This window comes from Monodon monoceros, unplaced genomic scaffold (assembly GCF_005190385.1).
Source record: "Monodon monoceros isolate NGI ecotype Baffin Bay Population unplaced genomic scaffold, NGI_Narwhal_1 Super_Scaffold_4, whole genome shotgun sequence".
NCBI classification, from domain to species: Eukaryota; Metazoa; Chordata; class Mammalia; order Artiodactyla; family Monodontidae; genus Monodon; species Monodon monoceros.
In genome coordinates this window covers 5,981,474-5,997,578 of record NW_021703781.1, presented here as the reverse complement: position 1 = coordinate 5,997,578, position 16,105 = coordinate 5,981,474, and the positions used below count along the sequence as shown (strand labels likewise).

General features: G+C 52.1%; 1 protein-coding gene across 1 annotated transcript in view; it reads right to left on the bottom strand.

The window, feature by feature from the left end:
• GPR137B (G protein-coupled receptor 137B) overlaps nucleotides 1-16,014 on the bottom strand; it is a 50,131-nt gene extending 34,117 nt beyond the window's left edge. Inside the window, exon 1 of the mRNA XM_029244556.1 lies at nucleotides 15,447-16,014. Coding sequence (XP_029100389.1) covers nucleotides 15,447-15,815 — 369 coding nt within the window. The 5' untranslated portion in view covers nucleotides 15,816-16,014. The remainder of the gene's footprint in view (nucleotides 1-15,446) is intronic.
• Between the last annotated feature and the right edge of the window lie 91 nt (nucleotides 16,015-16,105).

Below are 16,105 nucleotides of genomic sequence, written 5' to 3'. Positions count from 1 at the left end.
GCCCACCTGTGCACCATCCTCCTCCATAAATAAAATAAGAGACGTTTCTTTACTCCCCATGGTCCCTGCAGCCCCGAATGTACATGCCGTATGGACGATGAACTGAAAGGAGTCAGGGGTGGGAGGCCAGCCTGGACCCCAGAAGCCCCTTCCTGGAACACAGCGAAGGTCAGGGTTCCCAGCCATGACTATCAAATATCTGGTCCAGGACTCGAGCTTTATAAACAATCACATGCTTTGCCCCCATAATTCTCCTTGTAAGAACTGACTCTGAGGCTGGGTTTCTCTCAAGGTGCGCCCACAGAACTGGGAATTCATAAAGGTGACTGGAAATAGGCGTTAGGTCAGCGAACAAATTTAGAAACTGCTAGGCTATCTAGATTTTCCCTGCAAGAATTCCCAGAGCCTTTAAAAAGCTAATTACTCTATGTTGTAAATCTTCAAGGGAAACGCAAGGTATGCAGCAATTTCCCAAACTTATTTGGCCACTGAAGGTGTACCTAATGAGTGTTCCAGGGAACAGAGTTTGGGAAACACTGCCCTTAAAGGTGCTAAGCACAGGTAGGATGTTCACTGCAGCCTTAATAACAGCAATAATAATAATAATAATCACAACAACAAACAAGAAAAAATGACAACTTTAAAATCATACTCAGCCTTCACCCCCGTGAGCACCAATCAAGGGGTTCCCCAGGTCAAAGCATTCTACCCCAAAAGGAACCCAAAGCCCCATCCTGTAAAAGATGGAGAGACCCCGCAAAACTTAGATCCTCATTAAGTCCACATCGCAGCCTGGAGGAGAAAAGTCATCACCAGGTAAGGGGACAGTCTGATACGAAATAAACCGTTTGATCCTCTCTAAGCTGAAAGCCACGGTGACAGATAACGACATCAAAATCAAAGCCTCAACCATGATTTGTAAAAGCTCTGTCCACTCTTTATAATTTGTGGCAATTACGGTTGACCCCTGAACGACGAGGGGGTCAGGGGCTCCCTGACCCTCCATGCAGGTGAAAATCCAAGTAGAATTTATCATGGGCCTACAGCATAAAGGCGGCTTCCTTGTAACCACAGATTCAACCAACCGCAGATCATGTAGTTCTGTAGTATCCACTGTGGAAAAAAAATCCACATCTAGGCGGACCCATGTTGTTCAAGGGTCAACTGTTTATGTCTTGAATTCACCTGGGCCTTTGCAAGTTGTGCTTAGAAACTCTGCCCTGTCCTCAAGTTAATCCTTAAACCTAAGTTGCTCAAAGTTGCATTTAAATTCCTGGCATTTTAAACTGACACAGTATACATTTAATTGCAGCGTCATTTTTGCCCTCATTAAATACAGGACATAAATGTCTGGACCAAGTTTTCAAAAAAAAAAATTCTAAACTCTCCTACTCACCCCTCCCCCACTCCTATCTGCGTTCCAGGGAAATTCACTGAAGATTGATTAGTGCCCAGAAGTGGAGCTAACCCTCCGGGGCTGACTCCTGCTCTCTTATCGGGCTGCCCATCTCCTAGAGTCTGCGTTGGCTCCCACTGACCTCAGCAGGAATCCGGCTGGGAGGAGGACAGGGCTCCTGAGGGGGAGGCAGACAAGGACGAATTACTCCTTCATATCTTATAGCCCCTGCTACGGACAGTGCGGGCTCCGCCGGCTCCCTGCAAAACCAGACCTGCCAGATGGGAGGGCAGGACGGCAGGGACCTGTGAGTGGCTGAGGAACAAGTGAGGTCAGACAAAAATTCAAATTCTCCCCACATTCAGTATTGGTGACGGGTCAGCTGACACTGAGCGCCAGATCTGGAACCGAGAATTGTGAAAATAGGGAAACGTTGGTCCTGACCTCCAGAAACTACAACCAGATACAGACATGGTGTGAGGGGGGTGTGAGTTGTGAGGAAGTGAGACAGCCTGAGGGGAACCTGGACCCCCTGGGGTGGGCCAGGTGGGCAGCAGGCTAGGCTAGGATACAAGTCCAGGCAGCAGCCTTTAGTCAGGTAAGGCACATGCACCTCCCCGTAAGAGAATCAGAAGGCTTTCAGTAGAAGCCACACAATCTGAAATCAGAGCTGTGCTTTTAGAGGGGGGGCAGGGGTGGGGGACCAGAGACAAAGGGCCTGGACTAGGGGTTCAGAGAGAAGGTGAAAACAGAGGTGTATGCTTACAGGGAAAACAAAGGCAGAATGTAGCTTAGCGGTTGCCTGGGTCTGGGGGGTTGGGGAGAAGTGTGGGTGACTGCTAAGGGCTCCAGGGTTTCTTCTGGGGGTGACAAAAAAATGTTCTGAACTTTTATGAACCAGAAACAGACTCACAGACATAGAGAACAGACCTGTGGTTGCCAAGCGGGGGTGAGGGTGAGGGAGGGATGGATTGGGAGTCTGGGGTTAGCAGATGCAAACTATTATCTGTAGGATGGATAAACAACAGGTCCTACTGTAGAGCACAGGGAACTATAGTCAATATCCTGCGATAAACCATAATGGAAAAGAATCTGAAAAAGAATGTGTATATATGCATAACTGAATCACTGTGCTGTACAGCAGAAATGAACACAACCTTGTAAATCAATGATACTTCCATAAAAAAAAATGTTCTGAAATTGATGGTGGTGATGGTTGGGCAAGTCTGTGGATGTAGAGCTTTAAATGGAGAACAGTACAGAGTGTGAACTGGTCTCAGTCAACATAAAGGAGCAGAACAGCAGGCAAGGAGCTGGCCCGGGGGTGCCAGTGGCACGTAGGCGGGCAAAAGGGGAGAGAGGGGCCTGGGTGAGGGACCATCAGGGTGCCAGACGCTGCTCATAAGTAGGACTGTATAACCGTGGGGAGCTGGGCAGATGGGGAGGGGCCTGGAGGGGAAGTGGGGGGAGGCAGGAGGAAGTGGCAGCGGGGAGTCTATTCTAGAGCATCGGCTACTCTTTAAAAATGTGTTTGTGAAATGCGAGAGAGATTATTCAAGGGCACTAGGACCTGGTTTAAGATCAGGAGCCTGGGCCCCGGGACCCCCCGGGATGGCAGAGCAGAGGGAGGGAGAGGCAGGAGGCAGGGGTGCGGCCAAGAGAGAGGGGCAGAGCAGCAGTTTCCATGGAAACTCCCATCCTGTTGTGGGACTAAAGCATCTTCCCCGCACCCATTTTCCTGTCGGTCTCAGCATCATTTCCACGGCCTTGCGGAGTCCTACCTAGAACTGACGCCCAGGACAGGAAAGCCAGGTGACTTTCTGAAGGTTTAATTCCAGTTTGGGGAAGCGGGAGGACGTCCCCACCCCCAAGCTGGCCCCAGGGAGGGAGGCTGGGGTGGGGAGAGCCCGCCTCTGTTCCCAGCCCCCCTCCCGCCCACCCGTGGAGCTCTGTGCCCTCTGGGCAACCCCAGGCCCTTCCCGCCACCTCCCGGATGACGCAGGAGGGCCCAGAGAGCCGCCTATGACGTACACGGGTGACAGAAGTACAAAGGTTCTAGAAGCAGCTGCTGCCCTCGGCCTCCCTCCCCCCATAAATCACAGCCCCTGAACGGCTCACCCCTTCTGTTCCCACCCTTTGAAGTCCTGCTTGCCTGTGTTTTCCTCCTGCCAACCCCAGCTGGTCTTTGCCGCTTTACAATCATTCTTCCTAATGAAGCATGCTGGCTGCTTCTGGCAGAAACATCCCAGGCTCTTCCTTGTGGGGATGACAGTGACCCTTGTGCATTCAGAGAAACTAAACAAAAGTAACCTCTTCTGTCCCCAGAGGCAGCGTCCGTGACAGCTCAATGAAGCGCTATGCCTCCAGACCTGCACTTTATTCACAATTTCTCTATGTGGCCATTTTGCTTTATAAATTCCACACCCACCCCCACCCCCCCCAGAGCACGACCCGTGTCACCGAGTCTCCGCTTCGGTGCCACCTCTTCCTGAAGCGCTGCCCCTTTAGAAGAAAACAGGCAGGTGGACACTTCACAACCCTCCCATCCTGAACAGGCTCCAGACCCCAGGCCCAGGCTGCACACCTGCTTCTGTGTCTGTGGTCCCGCCCGGGGGCTGAGGCCCCTGGAGACCCTCACAGTAACCAAAAAGGTCTGTAACTCTGTGTGCACCAAGCACAGACGCATGTCTAAACCAATCTCTGCCTCCTCCTCCTCTCTCTCTCTCACATACTATTTTTAAATGTATGTATGCAAATTCGTTTGAAAATGTTACACATTTATAGTAGGTTTAAACTTTACTATAAACTATGTCACATATACACAAAGAAATAAAGTAACCAAAATTCACTACCCACCATGCAGTTCAGTCACCTTTGACACTGCCCTGTTTGCTCCAGTTCATTTTATTTCTAATAAAGAAAAAGACACCATCGAAGCCCCCAGCGTCTCTCTCCTTGGTTCTGATCCCTCCCTCCTCTGCAGAGGGAATGGCCACCTGACTTTGGTGTTCTGATAGCCAGCAGGCTTCTACTTTTACGAGGATAAACAATATATAGTCCCATCTTGCATGGTTTCTCACTTTGTTCGAATCAACGCCTTCCATACGCTTCTGCAACTTGTCTGCTCACCTGTCACAAGGTATTTACAATGTATCGATGCTGAGACACTTGGCTCTCATTCATGCGTTCTCACTAAGGCTGGGTATTCCACCGTCTGCAGGTCACAGCTGTGTGTCCATCTCCAGCAGAGAGACGCCTAAAGATGGTTAAGAGTGTGGACTCTGGGAAATTCCCTGGCGGTCCAGTGGTTAGGACTCAGTTCATGGAGGAGCTGCCATGGCCCTGGTTTGATCCCTGGTCAGGAAACTAAGATCCTGCAACCCATGCTGGGCGGGTTATGCATGCATGCATGCATGCATGCATAAATAAATAAATGTATGTATGTATGTATGTATGTATGTATATGTATATATTATAAAAACTTGGAGGAAAAAAAAGAGTGTGGACTCCGGAGCTGGCTCCCCTGGGCTTGAATCTTGGCTCCACCAATAATCAGCTGTGTGACCTTAGAAAAGTTACCTAACCTCTCTGTGCTTCAAGTACCTCATCTGTAAAATGAGACTAATAATAGTGCCCATCTCATAGGTTTTTGTGAAGATTAGGTGAATTACCACAGATAAGAGTACTCAGCCAAATGCCTGCCACCTACCAGACACTATCTCAGCATTTATGTGTTTGCTGCCCCTCCTGCTGCTATATTATTACTACCAGTCCCTGCAAACGCTCTCAAACCACGATTCTAAATGCACAGCTACTGAACTGTGATCATAAATGCTCTCTTGACCATAAAAGGAACTTTCGTACTCAAGAAGTTTAGGAACCACTGACACATTCACGATTTGCGCTTGTGATCCCTCTCTGTTGGCCACTTCCTGATATATTGGGGAAATTATGCAAACCCTGAGGCCCTGGTCGCCCTGGGTGACAGTCATTAGTCTGTGTTTCCACATGCTAAGCAACCTCATTCACCAGAGCAGGGTGACTCAACCTGCAGTTTTTAAATTTTTGGAGCCCGCTGAATTCAAATGCAGGACGTCTCCCTTTGCATAGCAATCCCCGCAAGGTCAACTCTCTAAGACAGAGAGGGCGGCGATGTCTCTATGTCTGCAGACACTGGCCCTGTTTTTAAAGCCACAGAATACGTAAAATAGATAACCAACAAGGACCAACTGTACAGCTCAGGGAACTCTACTCCCCATAAGGGAAAGGAAGCTGAAAAAGAATAGATTTATGTATATGTATAACTGAATCACTTGGCTGGATACCTGAAACTAACACAACACCGTGAATCAACTATGCTTCAATGAAAAATAAAATTTCCTCAAAAAAAGCCACGGAACCCCATGATAGAAAAAGGAGTATGCTGTCCATGCCAAGTCATTCTGGGTGCAGCAGCCTGGAGCCAAGGCATGCTCTGTGTCCCCACCTGGGCAGGTGTGACAGGCCCCCAGGGAGGTGACTGGCTCCCAAGGTCAGGTCTTCACCCTGTCATCTCCTGTCTTTGAACTTGGCAAGTGCGTGGTTCAGGGAGCGAGCCCTACTCACTGCCTGGCCTCACGCTGACCGTCGGGACAGAGGCCCCCCAGCACTTAGGCGAGCTGCTTTCATTTGTGATCTCGGGACCAACGATGATGCTGCCTCTCCTCTGAACTTCTGTAAAGCCCAGAACTCCCTGGAAGCATCCTCAGCCTTCTCCCGCTCTCCTGAGAGCTCTGCTGCCCTTCCTGTCCAGCTGAGCCAGCACCGGAGAGCCCTCCTCAGGCGTGGGGGGGGGGTGTGGGGGTGTGTGTGTGTGTGTGTCCTATCCCCAGTCAGCCTGGGAGCCCCACGAAGGCAGGAGCTCAGCCTCACACTTCTCTGCCCTGTAGTCTCAGGACCCCTTTGCAAATGATGAAGGGATGAGCTCTCGCGGGATACAGGCGTCTCCACCTGTCCCCTCCCTTCCTGAAGGCTCCTCTCCTGCTCCAGTTCCCAGGGGTCCAGCCAAGCTCCTCTCTCCTCCACCCGCCCCGGCGGCTCACCAGAGCCTCTCTGTCCCTATCAACTGAACTGCACCTCCATCCAACATCACCAGCACCCGCCAGGCCACCCCGCAGGCTCTGGGCTCCACACTGGTCAAGTCAGGCCCACAGGTACCACCCACGACGGGCAGCAGCACCCTGGAGGGCACGCCTGTCCAAAGGCCCTCAAGGCCACCTGACGACACACTGAACGCTGGCCTTCAGGCGCCCTGATTTTTCCTGTGTCACCTCTTGCTACCCGAGCGTCTGGGTTCAGGGGCGCGCAGCTGGCCAGACTGCCATGAACCTGCCTTTTTTTTTTTTTTTCGGCCGCGCTCGGCTGGTGGGATCTTAGTTCCCGGACCAGGGATTGAATCCAGGCCCACGGCAGTGAAAGCACCAAGCCCTGACCACTGGACCACCAGGGAATTCCCTGAACCTGCTTCTTTGCTCACCCCCGATAAACTCTCTTTACGCTCCTGGGCCTCAGGGTCCCCCTGTAAGATAAGAGGGTCAGTACAAATGTTCATCACGGTAACTTCTCCTTTCAAAACGATGACACGAAGTTCCCAGAGGGATCCCAGCCCCACAGGGATCGCTGCAGCCTTGCTTCTAAGTGGGGGTGGGCCTGACTTGTAGGGGAGGGATGTGGGCCCAGCCGCCCCCAGGGCAGCCCAGGTCACCTCACTGGTGCAGGTGGAGGTGAACAATGCCCATCAGCCTCCCTGGCAGGCGTCTCCCTCTGCGGGAGGGAGGGCTGTGGCCACACAAGGTACCATGTTCGGTATGATGTTTCTGAACTGCTCCTGCCACGATGGCAGTTCACAGTTTACCTGCCAGGGCCCTGCCCATAATTGTTCTAAACGCTTAAATAAGGTAAAGGCTTAAATAAGGTAACACACCATAGCACGGAAGATACATTTCTCCACCTAGGAAGCTTAGCTGGGTTACCAGCCAGCTGGGCCCCAAGGCTTCAGGCTTTCGTGTGGCTGCAGCAGCATCGGGCCACGGCTCGCCACTGGACCCCAATGCTCTCGGCAAATGATGTACGAACTACAGAATAGGTAGTGAAGATGCCTCAGGGGTTTTTTTCCCTCCAGAAAATAACTTTCTGCCTCGGAAAGAAGGACAATTCTGAGGTTTCCTGGAACTCTTGCCCTTGCTGGGAGCAGTGTGGTATTTTTTATGAACTACATGTTTGTGTCCGCCCCAAATTCACAGGTTGAAATCCTAACCCCCACTGTGATGGTATTAGGAGGTGAGGCCTCTGAACACTTAGGTCAAGAGGGTGGAGTCCTCGTGGGTGGGATTGGTGCTCTTATCAAAGGGACCCCAAGGAGCCTCCCTCTGTTCCCTACCACGTGAGGACACGACGGGAAGCCGGCTGTCTGCAAGCAGGAAGAGGCCCTTGCCAGAGCCCGACCCTACCGACACCCTGCCCTCAGGCGACCAGCCTCCTGAGAGAGCAAAGTGTCTAGTGTTAGTCAGAACAGCCATCATCAAAAAGTCTACAAACAATAAATGCTGGAGAGGGTGTGGAGAAAAGGGAACCCTCCTACCCTGTTGGTGGGAATGTAAACTGGTGCAGCCACTATGGAGAACAGTATGGAGGCTCCTTAAAAAACTACAAATAGAGCTACCACACAATCCAGCAATCCCACTCCTGGGCATATATCCAGAGAAAACTATAATTCGAAAAGGTACACGCACCCCAATGTTCATAGCAGCACTATTTACAATAGCCAAGACATAGAAGTAACCTAAATGTCCATCAACGGATGAATGGACAAAGAAGATGTAGTACATATATACAATGGAATAGTACTCAGCCATAAAAAAGAATGAAATAACGCCATTTGCAGCAACGTGGATGGACCCAGAGATTATCATACTAAGGAAAGTAAGTCAGACAGAGAAAGACAAATATATCACTCATATGTGAAATCTAAAAAAAATGATACAGAAGAACTTATTTACAAAAGAGAAACAGACTCACAGGCATAGAAAACAAACTTATGGTTACCAAAGGGGAGAGGTGGAGCGGGGGGGATAAATTAGGAGTTTGGGACTGACAAATACACACCACTATAGATAAAACAGACAACCAACAAGGACCTACTGTATAGCACAGGGGACTCAATATCTTGTAATAATCCTAAATGTGAAAAGAATTTGAAAAAGAACCAATATATGTATATGTATAACTGAATCACTCTGCTGCACACTTGAAACTAACAACACTGTAAATCAACTATACTCCAATATAAAATAAAAAATTTTTAAAGAAAAAAAGAAAGCAATGGATTGTTAAAAAAAAAAAAAAGAAAGAAAGAAAAGGAAAAAGAAATTGCTGGTGTTGAAGCTGCCCAGTCTGTCGTGTTTCATTGTAGCAGCCAAACAGACTCAGACAAGGTCAGAGAATGCTCCTGTATCCTGACCAAGAGGACTGCCGGCGGTACCTCCTCCAGGGGAAGGAACGTGGTGACAGAAACTGCTCTCGGGGAGCGAGACGCGTGTCTGCTGCTGCGCTGCCCCCAACTCACTGAAGGACACTGGATGGAGGCACCTGGGATAATGACCAGGATGGTGAGGGACAAACCTGCATCCCATCAGAAGCAATGAAGGGAACTGAGAATGTCCCACCCCGAGCAGGGAGAACCCAAGAGGAAGCAACATATGCCACCAAGTCTGTCGTGGGAGGGGTGACACAGCTCCGCATGGCCCCAAGGGTCGGGGCCAGTCCTCCCCCAGCTTCACTCTTCCATCCTGGTGGTGGCCTGGACCCCAAGAGGCTGCCGTGAATAAAGCAGGGCGAAAGGATTTGACTTACACTTAAATACTAGCAAAGCCATTGGTTCTGTTTAAAGCGTGTGTCCTAGAGGGAGAATTACAGAGATGACGGAGTGAATTAAGCCCCCAATCTTCTATCAGAAACATCTCACACCTGGTGTCACCACTGTAAGGACTGTCACTAAGTCACATGGGCCACTGGCACCATGGAGATGGAATTTATGTGGTCTCTTCTTCTCCCTGTTCAACGCCAAGTTCCCTGAAAGCAGGAACTACGTGTGACCTTCACCCAATCTGCACAGCCTCCAGGGAATAACAGACACTCAGAAACATGTGCTGAAGCAACCTTAGTGTCCCTCTGCAGATGAGTGGGTAAGCGAACTGTGGAACACACTTGTGATGGAACGTCAGCCAGCCTTTAAAAGGAATGGGCTAGTGACACACCCTACGACACGGATGAACCTCGAAAACGTCATGCTGAGTGAAAGAAGCCAGACACGGAAGGCCACTTAGTGTATGATTCTTTTGATGTGAAGTATCCACGACAGGCCAGTCCACAGAAAGTAGATCGGTGTCCGCCAGGGACTGGGGTGAGCGGGGGAAAGGGAGTGACTGCTCAATGGGCGTGGAGGGTCTTTTTGGAGGGATGAAAATGTTCTGGAACTGAACAGAGGTGATCGTTGCATAATAATGTGAATGTACTAAATGCCACTAAGTCATACATATTAAAATGGTTAATTTTACGGGACGTGAATTTCACCCCAATTTTAAGGACATACTTGTCGAGTGAGTGAAATGTGTCTCCAAGTTCATGTCAGTAGACTGCGACTGAAAGTTGGGAGGACCAGGGCCTCTGTGCAGACAGTGATGCCGTCTCATCAGGACAGGGCTGTGGTCCTGCCGGGGCTGGGCCCACAGAAGCCAGCCGGGCTCACATTCGGCCCACGTCCCTCCCTGTCTGCCCCCAGTCACACACAACCAACAGACCGTCACATGGCCTGATGGGCAACGTGACCTCTGACGGCTCTTAGGTCTGGGAAGCGAGGAGAGCAGTGTGTGCACACGTTTACCCTGTGCTTTACACACTATGTAGCCTGACCGGTGTGTCTGTCATTAAAGGTGACATCACAAGATGTCCAGCCCAAGGCCCCTCGTCTGTGTCTCCCCAGCTCCCCCGCGCCTCGCAGGCCGGGACAGGTCCCCCCTCCCCCGGGGGCTGTGGGTGGCATGTGGCTCCCGGCACTGCCGCCTCAGTTTGTCTGTCTTTCCCTATAGTCTGTGGCCCCTCAGGGCACGAATTCCAGCTTACTGTCTCTGAGCCCAGACACCTGTGTGCAGGTGATTGATGAGATCTGTTCACTGAGTGAACAACACTCTAACCACAAGCTGAGACGCCACGGCCTGTTTCCAACGTGCCCGAAGGACCTGTCACAGTAAAAATAACAGCAAGGTGGGATGGGAGCTTGGTGACACATGCCAGCTTTGTCCTAACCTTGTGCTGAGGACCAAGTTCAGCCTGCAGCCTGTTACCGTATGGCCTGTGAGCTAAGAATCGTTTTTATGTTTTTGAAGAGATGTCTAAAAAAGAAAAAACAACATGCAACAGAGACCATATGTGACACAAAAGGTTTAAAATACTGACTCGGGCACTGTCTGGACTTCCTTTCCTGCGTCCTCCACGCCCAAGTTTGAGGAAATAACCCACTCAAGAGTAAAACCACTCGGACCTCCTCTGTCCTCAGAGGTTAACAGGCTCTAAACTTTAGCCACAGGATGAATCAAAAGTAAAATATTTACAAGCCTCTGCGGACCTCTGGGGGTGCCTACGTGCCAGGTATGGTCACCTGTGTGCTGAGGCCATTTCCGTCCTGAGATAACAGACGTGCCAGACCTAGAACAGGGAAGAGGCTTCTCTCCTCTCCCTGGAACTGCAAGGCGATCAGGAATCAGTGGATGAAAACAGATCCTGGGATCACACATTATGATGCTTCCAAAAACCTGACACTCTTAGGGATGTCATTCGGATGAGTGGCATCAATTTCATCAATGCTCTTATCCAATCAGACCAGTCCTCACTGCTCCACCCGGAACCTCCGAGCTGACTGAGGGTGTGTGGGACCAGACCCAGGCTCCAATGGGAATGGGAGCCACAGGTCTGGGCTCACAGCACAGGGACAACGCTGACCGTTCTCAGCTCAGCCTCTGCTGTTGAGAATTCACGGCTTCCTGGTCAATGGGCTGGAGCTCAGATACACTGAGAAGAGGCTAACTGTTCCCACGAGTGCGGAGGCCGTGAAGGAAATTTGGTTCCCCTGACGTTGGCAGGTGAGCCCTTCGGCATTGAAGCCACAAGAGTGGGGGACAGAGAGAACAAAGAGCTAGTGCTTGGAGGACAGATCTTGCGAAATCGGGCTGTTAAAATTGGAAAGCTTCTTCTTGGGGGGCAGTTTTTAGAAGTAAAATCAGGAAGTGACTTCCTGGGGAGTGCTGGTGGTAGATGGTAGACTGAACGTTAATAAAGAAACTTCTCCTGGTCCTGCATGTGTGTGTGTGTATACGCACACACACACACACACACACACACACACACACACACACACAGCTCTGGCAGCTGTGAGTCCACTGAGTGACCACGAGGAGCCGCTGCCAGGGGCCGGGCAGCCACGGTTGGTGCAGAGGTGAGGATTCCCGGCCCCTGTGCAACTGTGTGCTCCTAGCTTTGAAATAAGGTACTTGGGGACCAGCAAAGGCTTCCTAAGTGTGTGTTCCTAAGCTTCTTACTTCTTCATAATCATCAAGAGGCCTAGAAGCTTCCCTCTTCACAACTCCTAGATTAGGGCCTGGCACACAACAGATTCGGTAAACATTTCTTGATTAAATTGACTGCCAAGAGCCATAGTGAGATCCACTTATGCCTAAGGTCACCACCTCCCTTTTCCCGGTGGGGTGGAGAGGACAGGGTCCCTGGATTAGCCTTCCAGCTGCCTCCTCGTTCCCGGACCAGGATGCATTGAGTTGCAGGGTGTTGTGTGCAGCAAGCACTCTTCCTGGCTCTGTGTGCCTGGCTGGGGGACCCAGCACAAGTCACCAGAATCCCCGAGGCCTCGGCTGCCTCATCTGCAGAATGAAGGGCTGGACCCCCCAGTCGCTTCGACTCTCAGCGTTGCGAGCTACAGCTGTGAGGAACTGGTGACTTCCATCCTCCCCGCAATGGGAGGCCCAGGGCCACTGCCATTTGACAAACATAAAAGCTGCAGGTTGGTGGGAAAAATTATTTCAATGACACAGTGGGCTGATAAAGGGCCGAGCCAGTGCTGGGGTCTGACGTTCAGGACTGTGGTTTGGCCAGAGCCTGGGCTCCGGCTATTAGGAGATGCAGAAAGAGCACCTTAACTGAGAGAGAGGAGGGGTGGAAGGACGCAGCACAGAGGGCACCTCCTTTAACCCGCTCCAACCCTGGGGAGAGCACTAGGGCTGCCCTTGTCCTGCAGGAGGTCAGTAACTGGCCCTGGGAGACACGCCAGGTGCTGCCCGGATTCACAGGCCTTTGCTGGCCCCCTGAGCCCCAGGCGCCCACAGTAACCCCCCTGCAGCTTCCCCACTGCACTCTGAGGCACAGTAGGTGCTGGCTCCTGCCTCAGTGTCCAGTAATCACACCACCTCTTCCCCACTGAGAGGCCTCACTTCTCCTTTTCCTTCCTCAAACCAGCCTGTAATGGCAGGAATCTGCCCCAGGGCTCAAGACAAGGCTGAACCAGGGGGCAGCTGAGCCCGCCGCATTCAGTCACACCCAGGAACCCCAGGAGTCTGAGGGCCAGACCCCAAATTAGGAGAGAGAACAGCTGGGGGAGACGGCTGCCCAGACGCCGCTGAACTCACCCCCCAATCCGGCCCTTCCCGCCCCCAGACCCTCCACCCCAGCTCTGCAGACAGACCTGCCTCGTGCAGGGCTGCCCTGGCCCAGAAGCTGGCAGCCTTGGCCTCGGAGCCTCTGCTGTACAGCCTGGTCTGGAGGCGGGGGTTGGGGGGGGGGGTACGACTCCTGGCTCCAGGGCTCACTGGTCGTGTGACCTTGAGCGAGTCATACAACCTCCCTGACCCGCCTCTGAAAAATGGGGACACCATCCGTACTTCCTTCAGAGGGTTGTTGGGAAGAATAAATAAGACAAACCGCTTAGAACCATGCCTAGCACACAGTACATGCTTCTTCATTGTTAGCCACTAACCGCCACCCTCCGAAATCCGATTTATGTGCTCTAAGAAGGGCCCCAGGCCGCAGTAATCCTTAAAGGTCCCCCAGCCATTCCAGTGGTTGAGAACCTTGCCTAAGAGAAGGCATGTGGGAGGGGAGGGGGGAGAGGGGCGTCTGAGCAGGGAGTCAAAGGGCAACCCCTTTATAACACCCCAGAAGTATCAGAGTATTTGCCAGGAAGCCAGAGAATGGCTTCTCTGCCAGGGTCTGAGATGCCACCAGTTAGTACCACTTTCCCCTGCCAGCCACCCTGGAGATATAAAGAAAACAAGTCCTGACAGTTACAAAGAAGCTAGAGTGGTGGCTTGCAGCCTCTTGGCTTGCAAGGCTGTCGGCCTGGTCACTCTTTCCCTCGCTCAGCATTTACTCACCAGCCAGCAGATGGTGCAGAAAATGTGAAGCCCTGCCCCTAATCCAGCTCTGAGTGCAGAATTTGCATGTGAGTGCCAGAGACCCATGGCAGTGCTCTACGCTGTCCTTTTTTTTCTCAGAAAGGGACCAGAATAAAGATCTCAATATGCAATCAGATCATCGTCACAGTTCTTGAAGGAACATCAACCTACCTGACTTATGTATCTTGCTGGAATCAGTCCTTTCTACCCAATGAACAAGCCAGAGTGTCTGCAATGTAGCTGACTGCCTGAACTGGTTTTCGGGTTTAAAAGTTGTATTTGGACAGATGATACACATTACTTGTGGACTGGAAAATATGTTGATACGCTGGACCGAGGAGAAGGCTTTGAGTATAGATCCCTTTTGATAAGATTATAATAGCTACTAAAGGATACATATGTTAGTTTTTAGCCAAAAGTATTTCCTCCAAATTTTCAGTCAGGGGCTCCCACTACACCAGGGCAATGCGTTTTCTAACTTTTCTTTTTTTCCTTTTTTTTTTTTTTTTAAATCAACAGCATTTTCTTTTAATAAATAAGGACACTATTAAAAGGAATGGAATGCTTGCTGGCACAAATTCCCCTTACCAGGTGATGTGGTTGGTGCCTTACCCCTGGGCAGGGTCCTAGTGAAAATGGACATTTTAGTGCTTGGAAAGCTAATGAGAAGCAGAGATGACAATGATGATGACGACGGTATTGTGCTATTACACCTTTATGCAATGCTTTACACAGTATTTGCAAAGTACTTTCCAATTACTGTACTTCATTAAGTCAACCGTCACAGCAGCCAAGTCAATTCGCACGTTCTCCCATTAGCTTATTAACAATCTGCCTCCTAAAACGACTCCCGTGTGCCTGTAAAAGGGCCCCAGCAAACTTTTACGGCTTTTTCTCGGGGCCTCTCAGATGAGCTCAGACAGCAACCCTGACTTCCCGCCGCATCAGCTCAGGAGCTGGGTGTTGCCCCGACTGCTGTTTAGCAATCCTGTGGAATGAGTTAGCAAGCTGCACTTCAGCAGGGCTCCCACTCTGGAGGCTCAAAACATGCCATCCAAACCAGGGCAGTCCCACCCTGCCTCACAAAGCCAGTGTCTGGCCCCAACCTGGAGGCCAACGTGCAGGTGATCTTTCCGGGCTGGGGGGTTAGATCCTTTGGGATGAGGGGATAGAGGGAAAACTCTAGGGTTCGAGTGTCCCTGGGGGGCACACCTCCCATCAGTACCGATTCTCCTGTGTGCACGGAGATGCTGCTCCTCGCGCACGGAGGACCATACCCACTGGGTGATGCTGAGCTGAGGGCAGAGGCTGCGGGTGGCCTCCAGCCCTCACTTTCCTGTCCCTTCTCCTTCGCCTCCCTTGGGAATGGGAGGGCGTTACCTGGGACAACGGCCTGCAGGTAGGACAGGGCTCGGACCACCCCAGAACCAATGCTTCTTCCCCGGACCCTCTCAGGCCGGTGGCTCTGTGACCCGCCCCGGCGGCTGCCATCGCCCCCTCCAGGTGAGCGCCCTCCAGGTGCCTCCCGCCCGCGGGGGCGGCCTCCCGAGACTCACCTGCGTGAAATACAAGTTCATCAGCGTGAGGGTGAAGAACTGGAGGCACACGGGGAAGCAGTAGAGCAGCCAGAAGACGAAGGGGCTGAGCGCATTGGCCGCCACGAAGTCTTTGAAGTAGAAGGAGAAGAGAACCGTCCGCAGGGAGGCCCAGAAGAGGCAGAGGAAGAGGAAGACGCTCTGGTAGCTGAGCCGCTTGTGGCGGTAGCGCAGCACCAGCCAGAGCTGCACGTAGATGAACAAGAAGAGCAGCGAATAGAACACGGTGTAGACGATAGTGAGGCCGAGCTTCACGTAGGGGGGTACGGCCGGGGTCAGCGTAGGCGGCAGCGAGTCGTTGCGTAGGGGGTCCCACGGCTGGGTCTCCATCGGGCCGGAGGCGCTACGGCACGGCCTGGGCGCTCGGGCTTCATCTGGGCTCGCGGCCGCCGCCGCCCCCGCGGGGGTCTCCGAGCATCGCGCTCCACCCAGAGCCCGGCGACTGGAGGAAAGAAAATAAGCCGCACTTCCTCCCCCAACACCACATGATTCACTGGGGCGGCCTTTGTCTGCGATTGGCAGCGCCGCGCCCGCCGCCCCCGCGCGCCCGCCAGCCCCGCGCGCCCGGGCTGTGCACCGAGCGCCCCTAGGAGTCCCGCCCCCCGCGCCGCGCCGCGCGC